The sequence below is a fragment of the Bison bison genome, unplaced genomic scaffold (assembly GCF_000754665.1).
Source record: "Bison bison bison isolate TAMUID 2011002044 unplaced genomic scaffold, Bison_UMD1.0 scf7180017864098, whole genome shotgun sequence".
Classification (NCBI taxonomy): Eukaryota; Metazoa; Chordata; class Mammalia; order Artiodactyla; family Bovidae; genus Bison; species Bison bison.
This window is the reverse complement of record NW_011494670.1, coordinates 4,925,740-4,943,847: the sequence shown is the minus strand read 5'-3', so window position 1 is coordinate 4,943,847 and position 18,108 is coordinate 4,925,740. Positions and strand designations below refer to the sequence as shown.

Here is an 18,108-nt window from a genome sequence, read left to right as displayed (position 1 = left end):
TTTCCACAGTTTGTTGTGATCCACACAATCAAAGGCTTTGGCATAGTCAATAAAGCAGAAGTAGGTGTTTTTCTGGAACTCTCTTGCTTTTTCCATGATCCAACAGATGTTGGCAATTTGATCTCTGGTTCCTCTGCCTTTTCTAAAACCAGCTTGAACATCTGGAAGTTCATGGTTCATGTATTACTGAAGCCTGGCTTGGAGAATTTTGAGCATTACTTTACTAGCGTGTGAGATGAGTGCAATTGTGCGGTAGTTTGAGCCTTCTTTGGCATTGCCTTTGTTTGGGATTGAAATGAAAACTGACCTTTTCCAGTCCTGTGGCCACTGCTGAGTTTTCCAAATTTGCTGGCAGAATGAGTGCGGCACTTTCACAGCATCATCTTTCAGGATTTGAAATAGCTCAATTAGAATTCCATCACCTCCACTAGCTTTGTTCGTAGTGATGCTTTCTAAGGCCCACTTGACTTCACATTCCAGGATGTCTGGCTCTAGGTGAGTGATCACACCATCGTGATTATCTTGGTTGTGAAGATATTTTTTGTACAGTTCTTTTGTGTATTCTTGCCACCTCTTCTTAATATCTTGTGCTTCTCTTAGGTCCATACCATTTCTGTCCTTTATCAAGCCCATGTTTGCATGAAATGTTCCCTTGGTATCTCTAATTTTCTTGAAGGGATCTCTAGTCTTTCCCATTCTGTTGTTTTCCTCTATTTCTTTGCATTGATCACCGAGGAAGGCTTTCTTATTTCTCCTTGCTATTCTTTGGAACTCTGCATTCAGATGCTTATATCTTTCCTTTTGTCCTTTGCTTTTCACTTCTGTTCTTTTCACAGCTATTTGTAAGCCCTCCTCAGACAGCAATTTTGCTTTTTTGCATTTCTTTTCCATGGGGATGGTCTTGATCCCTGTCTCCTGTACAATGTCACGAACCTCCGTCCATAGTTCATCAGGCACTCTGTCTATCAGATCTAGTCCCTTAAATCTATTTCTCACTTCTACTGTATAATCGTAAGGGATTTGATTTAGGTCATACCTGAATGGTCTAGTGGTTTTCCCCACTTTCTTCAATTTAAGTCTGAATTTGGCATTAAGGAGTTCATGATCTGAGCCACGGTCAGCTCCCAGTCTTGTTTTTGCTGACTGCATAGAGCTTCTCCATCTTTGGCTGCAAAGAATATAATCAATCTGATTTCGGTGTTGACCATCTGGTGATGTCCATGTATAGAGTCTTCTCTTGTGTTGTTGGAAGAGGGTGTTTGTTATGACCAGTGCATTCTCTTGGCAAAACTGTATTAGCCTTTGCCTTGCTTCATTCTGCACTCCAAGGCCAAATTTGCTTGTTACTCCAGGTGTTTCTTGACTTCCTACTTTTGTATTCTAGTCCCCTATAATGAAAAGGACATCTCTTTTGGGTGTTAGTTCTAAAAGGTCTTGTAGGTCTTCATAGAACTGTTCAACTTCAGCTTCTTCAGCGTTACTGGTTGGGGCATAGACTTGGATTACCGTGATATTGAATGGTTTGCCTTGGAAACGAACAGAGATCATTCTGTGGTTTTTGAGATTGCATCCAAGTACTGCATTTCGGACTGTTTTGTTGACTATGATGGCTACTCCATTTCTTCTAATGGATTCCTGCCCATAGTAGTAGATATAGTCATCTGAGTTAAATTCACCCATTTCAGTCCATTTTAGTTTGCGGATTCCTAGAATGTCAATGTTCACTCTTGCCATTTCCTGTTTGACCACTTCCAATTTGCCTTGATTTATGAACCTAACATTCCAGTCCCTATGCTATATTGCTCTTTACAGCATCGGACCTTGCTTGTATCATCAGTCGCATACACAACTCAGTATTGTTTTTGCTTTGGCTCCATCCCTTCATTCTTTCTGGAGTTATTTCTCCACTGATCTCCAATAGGATATTGGGCACCTACTGACCTGGGGAGTTTCTCTTTCAGTATCCTATTATTTTGCCTTTTCATATGGCTCATGGGGTTCTCAAGGCAAGAATACTGAAGTGGTTTGCCGTTCCCTTCTCCAGTGGACCACATTCTGTCAGACCTCTCCACCATGACCCGTCCGTCTTGGGTGGCCCCACACAGCATGGCTTAGTTAAACAAGGCTGTGGTCCATGTGATCAGTTTGGCTAGTTTTCTGTGAGTATGGTTTCAGTGTGTCTGCCCTCTAATGCCCTCTCACAACACCTACCGTCTTACTTGGGTTTCTCTTACCCTGGACAAGGGGTATCTCCTCATGGCCACCTCCCCTGACCTTGGGCATGGAGTAGCTCCTCTAGGCCACCACCTCTGACCTCGGGTGTGGGATAGCTCCTCTCTAGATCAGGTCTAATCTCAGGCATTGCTAAAGTTCCATGACTATCCCCTGAAGGTAGCCTGTGGCTTCTGACCTTATTGGAATTCCAGTCTGTGTTCCTTGTGGGTCTTTCTAGTGATGACACAGTAGGTAGGCTGGACAAGGGATGCCACTAACTTGTACATGGTGTGTGTCTCTCTCTTTTTTCAGTTGGAGGATAATTGCATGACAATGTTGTGTTAGCCTCTGCTGTACAATAACCAATAACACGTATACACATGTCCCCTCCTCTTGTGCCTCCCCCTCCCACCCCATCTCACTCCTCCTGGTCATCACAGAGCACTGAGCTAAACTCCCTATGCCATACAGCAGCTTCCCACTAGCTGTCTACTTTACACACTGTAGTGGATATATGTCAGTGCTACTCTTTCAATTCATCCCACCCTCCCGTTTCCCTCCCTGTGTCTACAAGTCTGTTCTCTATGTCTCCATCTCTATTCCTGCTTTGCAAATAGATTCATCAGTGGTGTTTCTCTCTTGAAGGATGGCTTTGAGTTGGGAGCACTCCAAGGAGGGGGCTCAGGAACTTTAAGTCCATCCAAACAAATGGTACAAACAGCTTTGGGGGAAGTTAAGAACTTTTTCTCCTTTGTGTCCTCTGGCATCTCTTTAATAAGCCAACACTAGGAGAATTTTCACATGTTCTTTCTTCACCGAGCCCATTAATCTCTACTCTGCCAGCTCTCATCTCAAATGACTAGTATCAGATCACAGGTAAGAACCTCCTTACCTTCTGGCAGTTGAGAGGAGCTTTGATTGAGGCCATGCAGAGCAAATAACCAGTGCCAGATTCTTCCTGTGAGCAGAATCTGTAGTCATCTGGGAAGACAAACCAACAATAAAGCTTGATCTTTAAGGACGACAACCATAAAAATGTACGATTTCTTCAGAGATACTGAGTGACTCCTGAAATATTTAGCCTTAATTTCCTTTAAATAGCACATTGAATAGAAAGAAACACAACTACCCCACTTTTCCTTCTCTTTCTTCCTCTCCACTCTCCCTGCCATCACACCTTCAATTATCATAAAATATAAATCTAGTGAAGACTTCGGACCTCTCTTCCTCTGTCTCTTCTGTATGCTGCATTTTGTTTGGATTCTGTCTTCAACTCAGCAATAAAAACATTCTCACTCCTTGCCCTTGTAGGTTTATCTTCCTTTATCAGTGCAAGTGAGCACTAGAAGACCTTACTCTTTGCCCCTCATTCATCCTCAGGAACTCTTCTGTTGCTATACATTTTAGTAGTAAGTCATAAAATCATAAGACCATTGACAGATTCACCATAAATGCATACTAATTATGTATTAATTTTATACTTACCAACTTCCTCTGGAATTTCATTGCTGCTCAGAAGTTCTTTATTCTTCTAACTTGTTTTATTTTAAAAGAGAAACAAAAATCCTTCCTCAGACTCCAACCCTGTCTTCCTGAATCCATCCTTTTACTAAATGTTAACACTTAACTGATAAGATTAAGACCATTCATTATAACTTCTCTCTTCACCTTATAATATATTCACTCAGCCATTTCTTTCATTCTTGCTCCAAACAATAAAATATTCTTCCACATAACCATTATCCACATATTAAAAAACAAAAAAAAACAGACTTTTCCATACTAGGGTTAGTATTTTGAGAGAAAAGCAAAGCCTGTCCATGTCTGTCTTAATCTGATTCCTTGACCAAAGAGTAATGTTCTATTTATCTATTGATATGTAGCAAATCCGGAGAAGGCAATGGCACCCACTCCAGTACTCTTGCTTGGAAAATCCCACGGATGGAGGAGCCTGGTAGGCTGCAGTACATGGGGTCGCCAGGAGTCGGACACGACTGAGCGACTTCACTTTCACTTTTCACTTTCATGCATTGGAGAAGGAAATGGCAACCCACTCCAGTATTCTTGCCTGGAGAATCCCAGGGATGGGGGAGCCTGGTGGGCTGCCGTCTATGGGGTCGCACAGAGTCAGACACGACTGAAGCGACTTAGCAGCAGCAGCAGCATGTAGCAAATCACCCTCAAAACCTTGAAGTTAAAACAATATAATTTATTATTTTTCTCTCTTGGTTCTGGGGCTTGACAGGCTTAGTGCAGATGGTGGTTGTGACTCAAATCATCTGAAGGTTTATTCACTCACCTGTCTGGCTCTTGGGCTGGGATAGCTAGACAGTTGAGGGCTGTTTGGAAATGTCTCTTTCCTTATGACCTCTCCATGTAGCTAGCTTGGCTTTCCTCACAGCGTGGTAGTCATAGGGGAGTTGGACTTCTTACATCGTAATTCAGGGCACTAAAAGCAAGTATTCCAAGAGACCAGAAGCTGCAAAGACTCTTGTGAGGTTGGCTTGCAATACAGTGGAGTGATTCTGTGTGACTCCCAACAGTGATGAGTCACAGGACAGGGTCTACACGTGGGTGTGGATACTAGAGAGTGTGGCTCACTGGTGTGCCTTGTTTGGAAACCAGCTCCCACAAGTCAGTGTATATCTCACTACCTCCTCACTCCTTTAACCCCTGCAACGTCTTTTATTTCCCCTTTTGTTGGGCTTCCTGGTAGCTCAGACAGTAAAGAACTGCCTGCAGTGCAGGAGACCTGGATTCCATCCCTGGGTCAGGAAGATCCTCAGGCAATCCACTCCAGTATTCTTGCCTGGAGAATCCCCTGGATAGAGGAGCCTGGTGGGCTACAGTCCATGAGGCTGCAAAGAGTCGGACATGACTGAGTGACTAAGCACACATCTTAAAAGTAGTTTCTTAATTGGTTCTTGCAAAGATCAGTAATGTCTCTCTTTCCTCAAATTAGCATGTCTAAAGCCAGACTTACCTCTCCTGAAGCTGACATATAATTCCTATGGATCTTTTTGCCACTAGCACCCTGTTCCTTCCATCACCCAGACTCTCAGCCTAGAACTGTGTTTCCTCTCTGTTCTTTGCTTTCCAATCAATTCTTAGAGAAGGTCAATTTTGTACTGTCTTGTAATTTTTCATTCCATTCCCACTCATATGTAAAAATTTCATTATCTGTTAACTGGATTATTGCAGTGTTTTCTAAATTATCTTTTTTTCCCAATCTTTTTAAAATAGTACCGATATGAATATTTTAAGAGATGCATGGCTCTGTGGAATCATGTCCCAGCTTCAGAGTGAACTCCACACTTCTGCCCTTTAAGGTACCCTATAGCCCATGATCTGACTCCACTCCTCGTGCCAGTTTTAGATTCTAGAACTTTGTTTCCTAGACCCTCTACACCCTCTACTTTAGCCATGCTAGAATGCCTGCGTTCCATCAAATATCCGTTTTCCCACCAATGTGCCTTTTCCAAACTGAACTGTGTCTCTGGAGTGCTCAAGTTCAACATCCCTGATTAAAATGTTACCTGAATTATTTTCTGAATTCTTGTAGCACTTTTGGCATCCCCTTTGCATTGCCACATTGTAATCTTTTCAGTTTGCTTCAGTAGAAGACATCTCTAAGGTAGAAACTAGGTCTTATTTTTCTCATGTTTACTAAGTGCTTTCCATAATCAGTACACTCAGTTACTAGCATCAGTTTTTTACATACGCCTCTTGGGATTTCTGTGGCTCATAGATTTAATCATTTGTTCAGGGTCACAAAAATTATATGGTGGAGATGGGCCTCAACCCCCAATCCTGTGTATGTCTGTGGGTGATGGCATTCTGTTGCTGCCTTACATATTTCTTGGTGGGATAAATTGACTCTGTTCACTCTCATAGGCATATACATTATGCTGAACTTTATCTTGAATTGTTTACTTCATCTTTTCTTGAATTATAATGCCAGAAATGCCAATACTCAGTGGTACAGTAGAAACCAAAGCATTTTCGAAAGCATATTAGGCTGACAGAGAGGCCCAGGGCAATTTAGAAGTTATAGGCAATCTCACAATTATCTTGATTATTTTGAATTCCCATTGGTTCCTGAATTTCTAGGAGGCAGCATTTTTATGCGTCATTTTAAGAACCAGCTTCAGAATAAATGTGCATTATTCCATTAACCTCTTCCTTCTTGGTATCAAAATTTAGTGTCTATCTTTAGGCTGAAACTTGAAGTACTTTTGAGGGTACCACCCTTTGAATGGCATGCCCCTGTCCAGGCCACCTTTAGATAAACAATCACATTGCCTTTGCAGATCCTGCTTATGAAAACACTTTTTCAATTGAAAACACAATACCAATGTTAGTGCCATGGATAACTACCAATTGAGGCTGTGCCTGAGGGCGAATGTCTTATGCCTGCCCAGTAGCTGCCTGCTCTGCAGGTGTGCACAGCCATGCAGGGCTTAATCACACAGGCTTCTCTTGAAACCAGGGAATTCTCTGGCTCCTTTGCTTGCCACTCCCACAACACTGACTAAGCTGTCTTATGGAGATCTGTGTTCTTTCACCCTCAGCAAACAGGTGTGCAGAAGAGCACACTCCTGGTCATAAGCAGAAGTGGCATTTCTCACATCTGGCTGTCTTCCTCCTGACCCAATTCATAGGTCATTTATTATTGGAGTGAACATAAAACAAAAATGGTTCACATAGTCATATTTTTATTCAGTTTCTTCCAGAATCCATAAATTGGATCTGGAATCCAGTTTCACACAGGATTCACGACAATTTCAATCAACTAGAATGTTAAGTTAATTAATCCTTAACATTTCCTTTGTTATTACTTGATATAACAGATCCTTAGGAATCTAGTGTCTGACTTTTTCTTTTCTTGCACCAGTTCAAATCCTATACCCAACACATACTAGCTATGTGAATTTGGGCAAGGTATTTAGCCTCTCTGACCATTTCCTCATTTATAAAACAGAGGCAATCTGAGTTCCTGAGGAATACTGTGAGGAAAATGAGTGTGCCAACTTTGACTGTCAGATTACTTTCAGAAGTAGTAAAGCAAACATATTCAACAATCAAAATATTTGAAATTACAGACTATTTAGAAATTGTTGCCTGTGTTTTTTCTATAGCTTCTAGTGATAAGTGGAGATTGCGGGTAATTGAGTGTGTCTGGCATTTAACATCATTGTTCTAACCTTCGTGATGTACAGAAAGCTGATTGAACCTCTGGCAGGTCTGGTTTCATATCCACCACCTGGCATGGGTGTGCTATGGAATATCTGTGAGTAGAATTACTGATATTTCTTGTCAGTCTCCGAATGGCCTCTTCCTTTGTTTGCTAATCAGTGGATAATATACCAACCCAGTTAAAAAAAAACCAATTTGGGGGTTGAGGTTCATAGGGAAAGCTTGAATGTGACCTCTAAGTAAACTTTAGTGGGTCTGTTTGCCAACCTCTCACTAAAGTTTGTAGTAATTTGAGTCTCCTATTTTGTGTCAAGCTCTGTATTTGGCCTTGGGGATATAAGATGTAATTTAGGAGTCTTCCAAAAACAGTTAGAATAGTCATTTCTAACTATAAAATAGAGTAAGTTTACAGAGAACAATCATCACAGCACAGGCTCCAGCTGGAGAGCTCCAAAGTCTTTGCTGACTCAGAAGTTTCCCAAAGGACTAAACCTGGCATCATCCTGGAAATGTTTCTCTCCCTTGGCCATTGCTATATCATAAAAATTAGTTTAACGTTGAAAACTATTAGACTTACCACCAGATTTCACAGTTTTCACCATTTTCTTGAAATGCCATTGATGTGATCCTTTCTTTGTCAAAGTAATCTCCTTCTCTCTCCTTCTTCTCTCTTGCTATCCCTTCCCCTACATCTCCCCTCCTTTTTCCATAGCACTATTTCTTTATAGAGACAAAAGTCTCATATGGACTGAGAACAAAACAGAAAAACAGCAATGTAAAATCCATAGAACTGTGAAGTACCACGTGTCATTTTATGATATCTGACCATATTAATAATATGAATGAAAATTACAGCTAGGTAAAGGGGCCAGCACCATCTTACATTTGGAAGCTCTTGGTCCTGAAAATATTGAATTTCAAAGTCATTGGCATTAGTTTTCAGTGTGGCAAAAATTTGATGATTAGATTGGTTACTTAAACCAGGTAAAAGTGCATAGGTCACTTAGCATATCATTTTCTTTAAACATGAACAACCAATTCTGAGAAGTTGGAGTTTGGGATTGAAATGATAACCCAGCAGGGTAATCATGAGCCTGCAACCTTAATGATTGGGAGGGTCCAGTTGTTTTCGCAGTTCAAACTTCTATTATTACGCTGCTGTATCTCAGATTCATCTGCTTTCTCCTGTCCTTCTTGGTCAACCCTCTGGACTTTCCTTCCTCCTCCATCTTTCCCATCCTTTCTTTCCCATCCCTCTGAACTATCCCCTTGTTTATTGAGCTCCTAATATGTGTTAGATACTATTCTAGACATAGGGGGTATAATCTGTTATCAAATGGAATCTCTATCCTCATGAAGCTTATAGTCTAGAAGAAAAGAAAGATGGTTAAATATATAATGTCAGGAAGTAATTATATACTTCATCAGTGTTTGACACATTTCCTTCTTCTGAAAAGCAAAGAATTCTAGAGACATTCCCCAATACCAGATACTTGTTTCTCCATTAATACCTATAATTTGAAAAGTTTGGGCCGCCTAGGGGCCCAGACTCTGAGTGTATTTTGCTGTTTAAAATTAGCAGACATGGTTTTCCAATGCTAGCTGTGACTTTCAGGGCAGAGGAGAGCACAAGGGTCCCAGGAACCACCCCTCCCTCCCTTCCTTATGCAGCTAATTCAGCATGTTCTCTATAAACCATGTCCAACCTTCCCCTCTCAACTTGTAGGCTAATGCTGAGAAGCTTTGTAGTCTGTATGAGGAACGCTTGAAAGAAGCAAATGCAAAACTGGATGAAGTGACTCAATTAGCAAATGACGTGACAGCGCAGAAGACAAAGCTACGGAGTGAGAATGGTAAGTAAACTTTTGGTGTTGCTTCACTTGCAAGTCTCAAGCCCAGAAGAATGGTGGAGAAACCACTGAAATGATGATCCAATCACTGAGTCTGGGTGGGAATTTAAAAATTCTAGGGGGGTGGTGAGGCCCTTGATGTTATCTTTTCCAAGACATGCTCTTGTCTGGGAAGGATCACCTCTGTGCCACCTTGAAAGGCCTTGCCCAACTCTCTTCCATGAAGGGGAAAAGCAATATGCAGTTGACTGGAGTAGCTTTCATGATCCAAGGATGGTAGAGACTATCCACACAGTCTATAAGACATGCCACTTTATCATATCTACCTCACTGAAATAGGCATTTCCCCTAATTTTCAATGAGCCCACACCTATTTTTTATATTTATATTTTTTACAAATTGAAGTATAGTTAATTTACAATGTTGTATTGATTTCAATTGTACAGCAAAGTCATTCAGTTACATACATGTATGTGTGTATGTATTCCTTTTTCAGATTCTTTTGCATGAAAGATTATTACAAGATATTGAGTATAGTTCCCTATGCTATATAGCGGGTCATTGATTACCTATTTTATGGGCAGTAGTGTATATATATTAATCCCAAACTCTGAATTTATGTCCTCCTTAATCCCTGCTCTCCCCTTTGGTAACCACAAGTTTGTTTTCTATGAGTCTGTTTCTGATTTGTAAATAAGTTCATTTGTATCATTTTTTTTGAGATTCCACATATAAGTGGTATCATATGATATTTGTCTTTTTCTGTCTGACTTCACTTAATATGATAATCTCTATATCCATCCTTGTTGCTTTTGTTGTTGTTGTTCAGTTGCTCAGTTGTGTCCAACTCTTTGTGACTCCATGGACTGCTGCATGCCAGTCTTCATTGAGTTGGTGATGCCATCCAGTCCTCTCGTCCTCTGTCGTCCCCTTCTCCTCCTGCCTTCACCTTTCCCAGTATCAGGGTCTTTTCTAATGAGTCACCTCTTCACATCGGGTGGCAAAAATATTGGAGATTCAGCTTCAGCATCAGTCCTTCCAAAGAATATTCCGGACTGATTTCCTTTAGGATTGACTGGTTTGATCTCCTTGCAGTCCAAGGGACTCTCAAGAATCTTCTCCAACACCACAGTTCAAAAGCATCAATTCTTTGGTGCTCAGCCTTCTTTATGGTTCAACTCTCACATCCATACATGAGTATCTCTATATCCATCCATGTTGCTTTAAGTGGCATTATTTCATTTTTTTTTATGGCCAAGTAATATATATATATGTGGAGAAGGCGATGGCACCCCACTCTAGTACTCTTGCCTGGAAAATCCCATGGACAGAGGAGCCTGGTAAGCTGTAGTCCATGGGGTCGCTAAGAGTTGGACACGACTGAGCAACTTCACTTTCACTTTTCACTTTCATGCATTGGAGAAGGAAATGACAACCCACTCCAGTGTTCTTGCCTGGAGAATCCCAGGGACAGGGGAGCCTGGTGGGCTGCTGTCTATGGGGTCACACAGAGTTGGACACGACTGAAGTGACTCAGCAGAATATATATATGGGGCTTCCCTGATGGCTCAGACAATAAAGAATCTCCCTACAATGTAGGAAGTCTGGGTTTGATGCCTGGGTTGGGAAGACTCCCTGGAGGAGGAAATGGCAATGCGCTCCAGTATTCTTGCCTGGGCAATTCCATGGGCAGAGGAGCCTGGCGGGCTACAGTCCATGGGGTCACAAAGAGTCAGACACAACTTATATAGTATAGCCTTAAGTCAAGGAGCATGATCCCTCCAGCCCTCTTCTTTCTCAAGATTCTCTTGGCTACTCAGAGTCTTTTGGTTTCCATACAAATCTTAAAATTTTTTGTTCTGGTTCTGAGGAAAATGCCATTGGTAATTTTATAGGGTTTGCATTGAATCTGTAGATGCCTTGGGTAGTATGAACCTACACCTCTCTTTTGACCTCTTTGCTATGTTTTGAAAATATCAGGCATACTCCCACCCTAGAGTCTTGCCCTGACTATTTTTTCTGCGTAGAGTACCCTACTCATCAAGAAAAAACTTAAAGATGAGAGTTAATCAAATAGATCTGGGGGAAGTCAGGATAGGCCTTGTTGGGAAGGTGACATTTGAGTACTCTCAACCAGTTTTCTCCATGTGCTTCTTTTTTCATAGAATTTAATACCTTCAAAGAAACTACATGCTTGACATAATAAATAAGTTTGTCTTGTCTCCATCTGCCACAGTGTAAGCTACATGAGGGCAGGGGCCTTTATTATGTCCACTGATATGTTAGTCATCTAGAGCAATGCCTGCCATTTGCTGGGGATCCTCAAACATTTGACCAGTTAAAATTAGAACAATGTTCTGTGGCTTATTCTTAACCATCAACCACTATTAATGAGGTTTTCCCCCTCTATCTTTTACATGATGGCAATCTATTTGAGGTTTTTCTTTTTAAATTCATCATGAGCTTTTTTGTATCTTGTATAGTCATTATGAGTGTTTCTCATCCATCAGTTAGATGGACAATGGTTACTTCATCTTGCCCTGTAACTTGCTTGTCTGCTATGAACAGCATGTGGCTAGCTGTTTGTCTGTAATTAGAATAATTTTTAGTAATATATTCCCAGAGATAGACTTCCTAGGCCAATGAAAATAAACAATGTGTTCTTGATACCCAGAGGCACTCACTTTAAAAAGACAGTGAAGGCCATTTATCCTTCCAAATGAAGGCCATTTATCATTCTGCCTTTGGACACCTCTGTTTCTAGATGCTAAATCTGGTTGTTGCTGTTCAGTTGCTCAATAATGTCAGACTCTTTGTGACCCCATGGACTGCAGCATGCCAGGCTTGCCTGTCCTTCACTATCTCCTGGAGTTTGCTCAAACTCATGCCCATTGAGTTGATGATGCCATCCAAACTATAGATTTGGAACTCTAAAAGAGGGAAGTGTTTTAGATTCTAGCAGGGACACTAAGCAGGACTCTTCTCATGCTGATGACAGGGTGTGTGACACTTGGCCTCAATACAAAACCCCCAATTTGATCTTTGGTGCCATTTAGGATATAGTCTGTGTGGGGACCGTGCAGTCTGGAGGCTAGGCTGGAAAATGACTGTATGTCTGTGCTGAAGGAAGTGCTGTGTACAATTTGTTTGATAGGCATTACCTCCCTCCCTCTACTTATTGGTATTAATTTTCTATTCACTTTTTTGATGAGGAAATTGGTGGGTGAGTGAAATGAAACTGGATCTGAGATGATAATTCTGCTTAGGATGCAGGGCATTTTATGTCCTCCTTTATTCTCGGCTTTACCTTTTGGCTCTTGTATGGATTAAATTTTAAGTATATACCTATCCAAACTCCCCTCCTCTAACTAGGACGATGGTCCAGATTTTTGATGCTTTTTTTCTTTTTTGCTACTATTTCCAAAGTTTCTTTCTCATGCCCTGTCCTGTCCACTGATTACAGTCTGCTTTCAAAGGAGACCAATAGTAAATGTGATCAGTTAAGCCATGTTAAGTGGATCCCAGTTCTGTAACATATGTGTTATGTTAGTCTCAACCCCTTAATGGATTGGCATTTCCTCAGAATACTTTTAAATATGATGTGTGACCTAGAGTTTCTCAAAGTTTGGTCCATGGAACCCCAGCAATCATCAAGGCTCTTTCAGGGGAACTAAGTGAGAGGTTAGAGCTCTTTCATTCAATACCAAGATGCTCTTTGCTCTTTCAGTCCTTTTGCTGCTATTATAGATGGTGCGAAAGCAATGATGATTAAAACTGCTGGAGCCTTAGCACAAACCAAGGCAGTAGCACCATGCTGTAGTAATAATCATTGTATTTGCTGGTATATACTCAAAAGTTTAAAAAAGAGTCCGTTTTACTTAAGAATGTCCTTAATGAAAGAGTAAAAATTAATTATATCTCAACCCCAAGTATATATCTTTTTAATATTCTGTGTAACAAAACAGAAAGTGTGCATAAAGCACCTCTGTTTCATGCTAAAGTAGGATGTGTGATTGTTTAAGTTCTGAGCTAAACTAGCAATTTTTCAGGAAGAATCGTATTTACTTGAAAGAATATTTGACAAACTATGCTTATTCAGACTTAGATATTTGGCAGATATTTTTTTCAAAAATGAACAAAGTGACCCTGTCACTCCAAGGGAAACAACTGACAATATTTGTTGCCAATAATAAAAGTGGAGCTTTTAGGTAAAAATTAGATTTTTTTCATGAGCTTGATGGCTCTCAATTCTTGAAGACTCCCCCCCCTCTTTTTTTTATTGTGTATAGTATTAGTTTCAGGTATATAATACAGTGATTCAGCATTTCTCTGTATTACAAATTGATCAACACAATAAGCCTAATAACTATCTGTTACCATACAAAATTATTTCAATACCATTGACTATAACCCTTATGTTGTACATCATAGCCCCATATTTTATAACTAAAATAAGAAGTTCATACCTCTAATCCCCTTAACCTATTTCACTTAACTCCTCCATCCCCTTCCCCTCTGGCAGCTACCAGTTTGTTCTCTGTGTCTGTGAGTCTGTTTCTATATTGTTTTTTTTTGTTCGTTTTTTTTTTAGATTCCACATATAAGTGAAATAATATGTTATTTGTCTTTGTGTTTCCGTGTCTGATTTATTTTATTTAACATTATACCTTCTAGGTCCATCCATGTTAATGCTAATGACATAATTTCATTTTTTCATGACTGAGTAGTATTCCATTCCATTCCATTGATCTATGTGTCTATTTTTTATGCCAATATCATAGTTTTCATTGCTATAACTTTGTAGTATAGCTTGAAATCAGGTTGTGTGATACCTCCAGCTTTGTTCTTCTTTCTCATGATCGCTTTGGCTTTTCTGGGACTTCTGTGGTTCTATACAAATTTTAGGGTTATCTGTTCTAGTTTTGACAAAATTTTTGATAAGGATTACATTGAATCTGTAGATTGCTTTCAGTAGTAATATTTTTTAATGATATTAATTCTTCCAGTCTATGAACATAGAGTATCTTTCCATTTACTTGTATCTTTAATTTCTTTACTCAATTTCTTATAGTTTTCCAAGAACAGGCCTTTTAACCTCTTGGTTACATTTAATCCTAGGTATTTTATACTTTTGATGTAATTGTAAATGAAATTGTTTTCTTCATTTCTCTTCCTGATAGTTTGTTATTAGTGTACAGAAATGTATCTGATTCTGTATATGGATTTTGCATCTTATAACTTTATTGAATTCATTTATTAGATCTGATAGTTTTTTGATGGAGGCTTTAGGGTTTTCTATGTATATATCATATCATCTGCAAATAGTGAGTTTTTTTCTCCCTTTGCTATTTAAATGTCTTTAAACCCCTTTTTATTTGTAATTGCTGTGGCTAGGACTTCTAGTACTGTGTTGACTAAAAGTGGTAAAAACAGACCTCCTTGTCTTGATTCTGATCTTTGAGAGGTCTGACCATTGAGTATCAGGTTAGCTGTAGTTTTGTCATAGATGATATTTATGATGTTGAGATATTTTACCTCTATGTGTCCTCTGTCTCTCTCTGCTCCTTCTGGGGCCTCTCTAATGCAAATGGTAGTGTGCCCGATGTCCCAGAGGTCCCTTAAACTAATCTCTGTTAAAAATTCTTATTTCTTTTTTCCTGTTCTCATTGGATGATTTCCGATTCCTCATCTTCCAGACTGCAGATCTGTTCTGCATCTTTTAATCTGTTGTTGATTCTCTTAGTGTGTACTCTCATATCAGTTATTGTAATCTTTCATTCTGATTGGTTCTTTTTTATATTTTTGTTGAAGTTCTCAGGCTGAGTTCATTCAGTCTTCTCCTGAGTTTAGTAAGCATCTTTATGAGTATTACTTTGAATTATATTCTTATATATTGCTTAGCTCCATTTTATTTAGTTCTTTTTCTGGAGTTTTGTCTTGTTCTTTCATTTAGAAAGTATTCCTTTTTCTCCTCACTTTGCCTAACTCTATGGTTTGCTTCTATGTATTAGATAGATCAGCTCCATATCCCAGTCTTGAAAGAGTGACCTTATGTGGAAGGTTTCTGTGGGGCTCCATGGCACAATTCCCATGGTCACCAGAGCCTCTTGTTACTGAGGTTTTCCCTCTTTGGGCTGTGTTCATTCTCTTATTGTGGTTGGGCCACAATTGCTGTGGGCACACTAGTTGGGGGAGCTGGTACCAGGCCTGGCTGGCTGCATCGCTTGGTTGTGACTGCTGTAGATGTGCTGTGGATGGAGCTAACTCCCAAGTGGGAGCTCCTTTGAAAGGAGTGCTGATGCTGGCCAAGATGTCCCACCAGGTCATTTGGTGTAAGAGCCACTTTGGAAGGGCATTGGTGCAGCTCATGCCACCTATTTGGTGGGGCAGTCATGGGGTGGCTTTTGAGAGGCATGCTGATCCTCAGGGGAATGTTGGGGTGGAAGTATACCCTTTTAGCCAGGTTGATTGAAAGTAACAGAAATGGTGCCCATCAGCTCTGGGCCAGCTAGGTGGCAGAAGAGTTAATAAATAAATGAATAAAAATGTGACCACAAGTGCTTCTGCCACTGGAGAAAGTTCTGCCAGATCCCTGCCCTCTAGCGTACATCCTAATAGTAGTCAATATTGGCCATCTCCTCCTTTATGACTCAGGTGTTTCTCAAGCTATTGCCTCTGCACTGAGACCTGGAGGGAGTTTGTACGTGAGCAGTGTTTCAGTTTCCCACTGCCTTTTGGCTTTCCCCACCCTAAGCCCTGCTGCTTTTCACAGCCAGAAATTATGGAAGTTTGTCTTCCCCGTGCAAGTACATTGGGCTGGGGAGCCTGATGGGGGGCTTGGACCCCTCACTCCCTAGTGGGGACCTCAACAGTTGGGATATCCCTCTCACTTATTAGTGGCCTTAGTGGGGGTGCATGTTCTGACTAGACCATGTCTCTGCCCTCTTCCCCTTCCCCATATGGCCTTTTCTTTATATGCTTAGTTATAGAAAATCTGTTCTGTTAGTCTTTAGGTCATTCTCAGAGATAGTTGTTCTATATTTAGTTGTAGTTTGGTGTATCTGTGGGAGGAGGTGAGCTCAGGATTTTCCTCTCCTCCATCTTGATCTGAACCTTAAAGGCTTTTTTTATGAGATAAGTGGTGATGTTAACAAGTATGATTTTATTTTATATTGTGTGATGAAATGTGTTAACATTTGAAAAATCTGCATAATTGAGTAAACATATATTTTTCAAATCACCACTACTTGGTGCTGCAAAATGATATATGGGTAAAAGATCCATTCAAAATTTAAGACCGATCCATGAATTTTAATGGAACAGAATAAAAAATTTCATTTGTTTGGTTTATACCATTAACCCTTAGGAAACTTCTATTTGTTGAGTTTTGGTATAGCATCAAACAATCATCACAATTATCTGAAAAAACTATAAAAATACATCTCCCTTTTCTAGCTACTTATGTGTGAGAGGCTGGATTTCTTCACATGCTTCAACCAGAACTGTTGGATTCCTCAACCAACTGACTTTTATTAAGCCAGAGAGTTTTTTAAAATGTAAAATAAGCTGATTTTTCTCACTAATTTTTTGTTTGTTTTGGAATATATAGCTTTGCCTCTAAAAACTGTCACTTCTGTTAACATGTCTTTAAGATTTTTATCTTTTAAAATGAGTAAATATGTATCTTAAATTTCTCTTTTATTTTCAAATACACTGTTAATATAAAACTCATATGCACAATACCTCTGTGGGGTCCTCAATGATTTTTAAGTGTATAAAGTGTTCCTAAGACTAAAAAGTTTGGTAATTGCAGTTTTAACCCAAACAGATGCTTTCTTATAATGCTGAGAATTTTAGAACTTCTTCATATCAAGAGGAGTGGGAGTCATAAATATTTGGAGTTTTTATTGTTGGACTAATTATGTAATAGAATTAATGTTTTTTGTTGAGGATTGGCTCTGCTTTAGTGCCATTTCTAATAACCAAGTCATTTCTCACCTATTATGAATGAAATAAGCTAAGCTGGGAAGGTAGACTAGAGTGAAATAAAATCTACCCATTTCTTGATCACATTCTCTACACTTTAATGAAAATTTCTAGTCTTTATTTAGCAATTCAGTCTACAAAGTACATTCACACTCAATTAATTTTCACTAACAATCTTTTATTGTTATCCTCAATTTACAAATGAGGCAAAGAAGTTGTAATTATCTAAAAATTATATGGCCAGAAATTTGTAGACTCACACATAATAAACAAGAGGGCATGCCACAGAAGAAAGAACGTGTTCTTCAGGATTAAAAGCTTAATTTGACTCTATGTCCATTGGTTACTAGCTGTGCAGATTTGTATCTCAATCACATTTAAGTAAGCGGCTGTGTTTTCCCTTCTGAAAAATGGCTAATATAATACCTACATTATCAAATAGTTATGAGAATTAAACTGGATAATATACATAAAATACTTACTCTGTGGAAGATTCTCAGTGATAGCTAATCATTTCACACGCTAGTAAAGCAATGCTTAAAATTCTCCAAGCCAGGCTTCAGTAATACGTGAACCGTGAACTTTCTGATGTTCAAGCTGGTTTCAGAAAAGGCAGAGGAACCAGAGATCAAATTGCCAACATCCACTGGATCATCAAAAAAGCAAGAGAATCCCATAAAAAACATCTATTTCTGCTTTATTGACTATGCCAAAGCCTTTGACTGTGTGGATCACAATAAACTGTGGACAATTCTTCAAGAGATGGGAATACCAGACCACCTGACCTGCCTCCTGAGAAACCTATATGCAGGTCAGGAAGCAAGAATTAGAACTGGACATGGAACAATAGACTGGTTCCAAA

General features: G+C 39.6%; 1 protein-coding gene across 1 annotated transcript in view; it reads left to right on the top strand.

The window, feature by feature from the left end:
* MYH15 (myosin, heavy chain 15) overlaps positions 1-18,108 on the top strand; it is a 159,302-nt gene that overhangs the window by 100,462 nt on the left and 40,732 nt on the right. Inside the window, exon 28 of the mRNA XM_010838558.1 lies at positions 9,137-9,263. Within this exon, the coding sequence (XP_010836860.1) occupies positions 9,137-9,263 (127 nt within the window). The remainder of the gene's footprint in view (positions 1-9,136; positions 9,264-18,108) is intronic.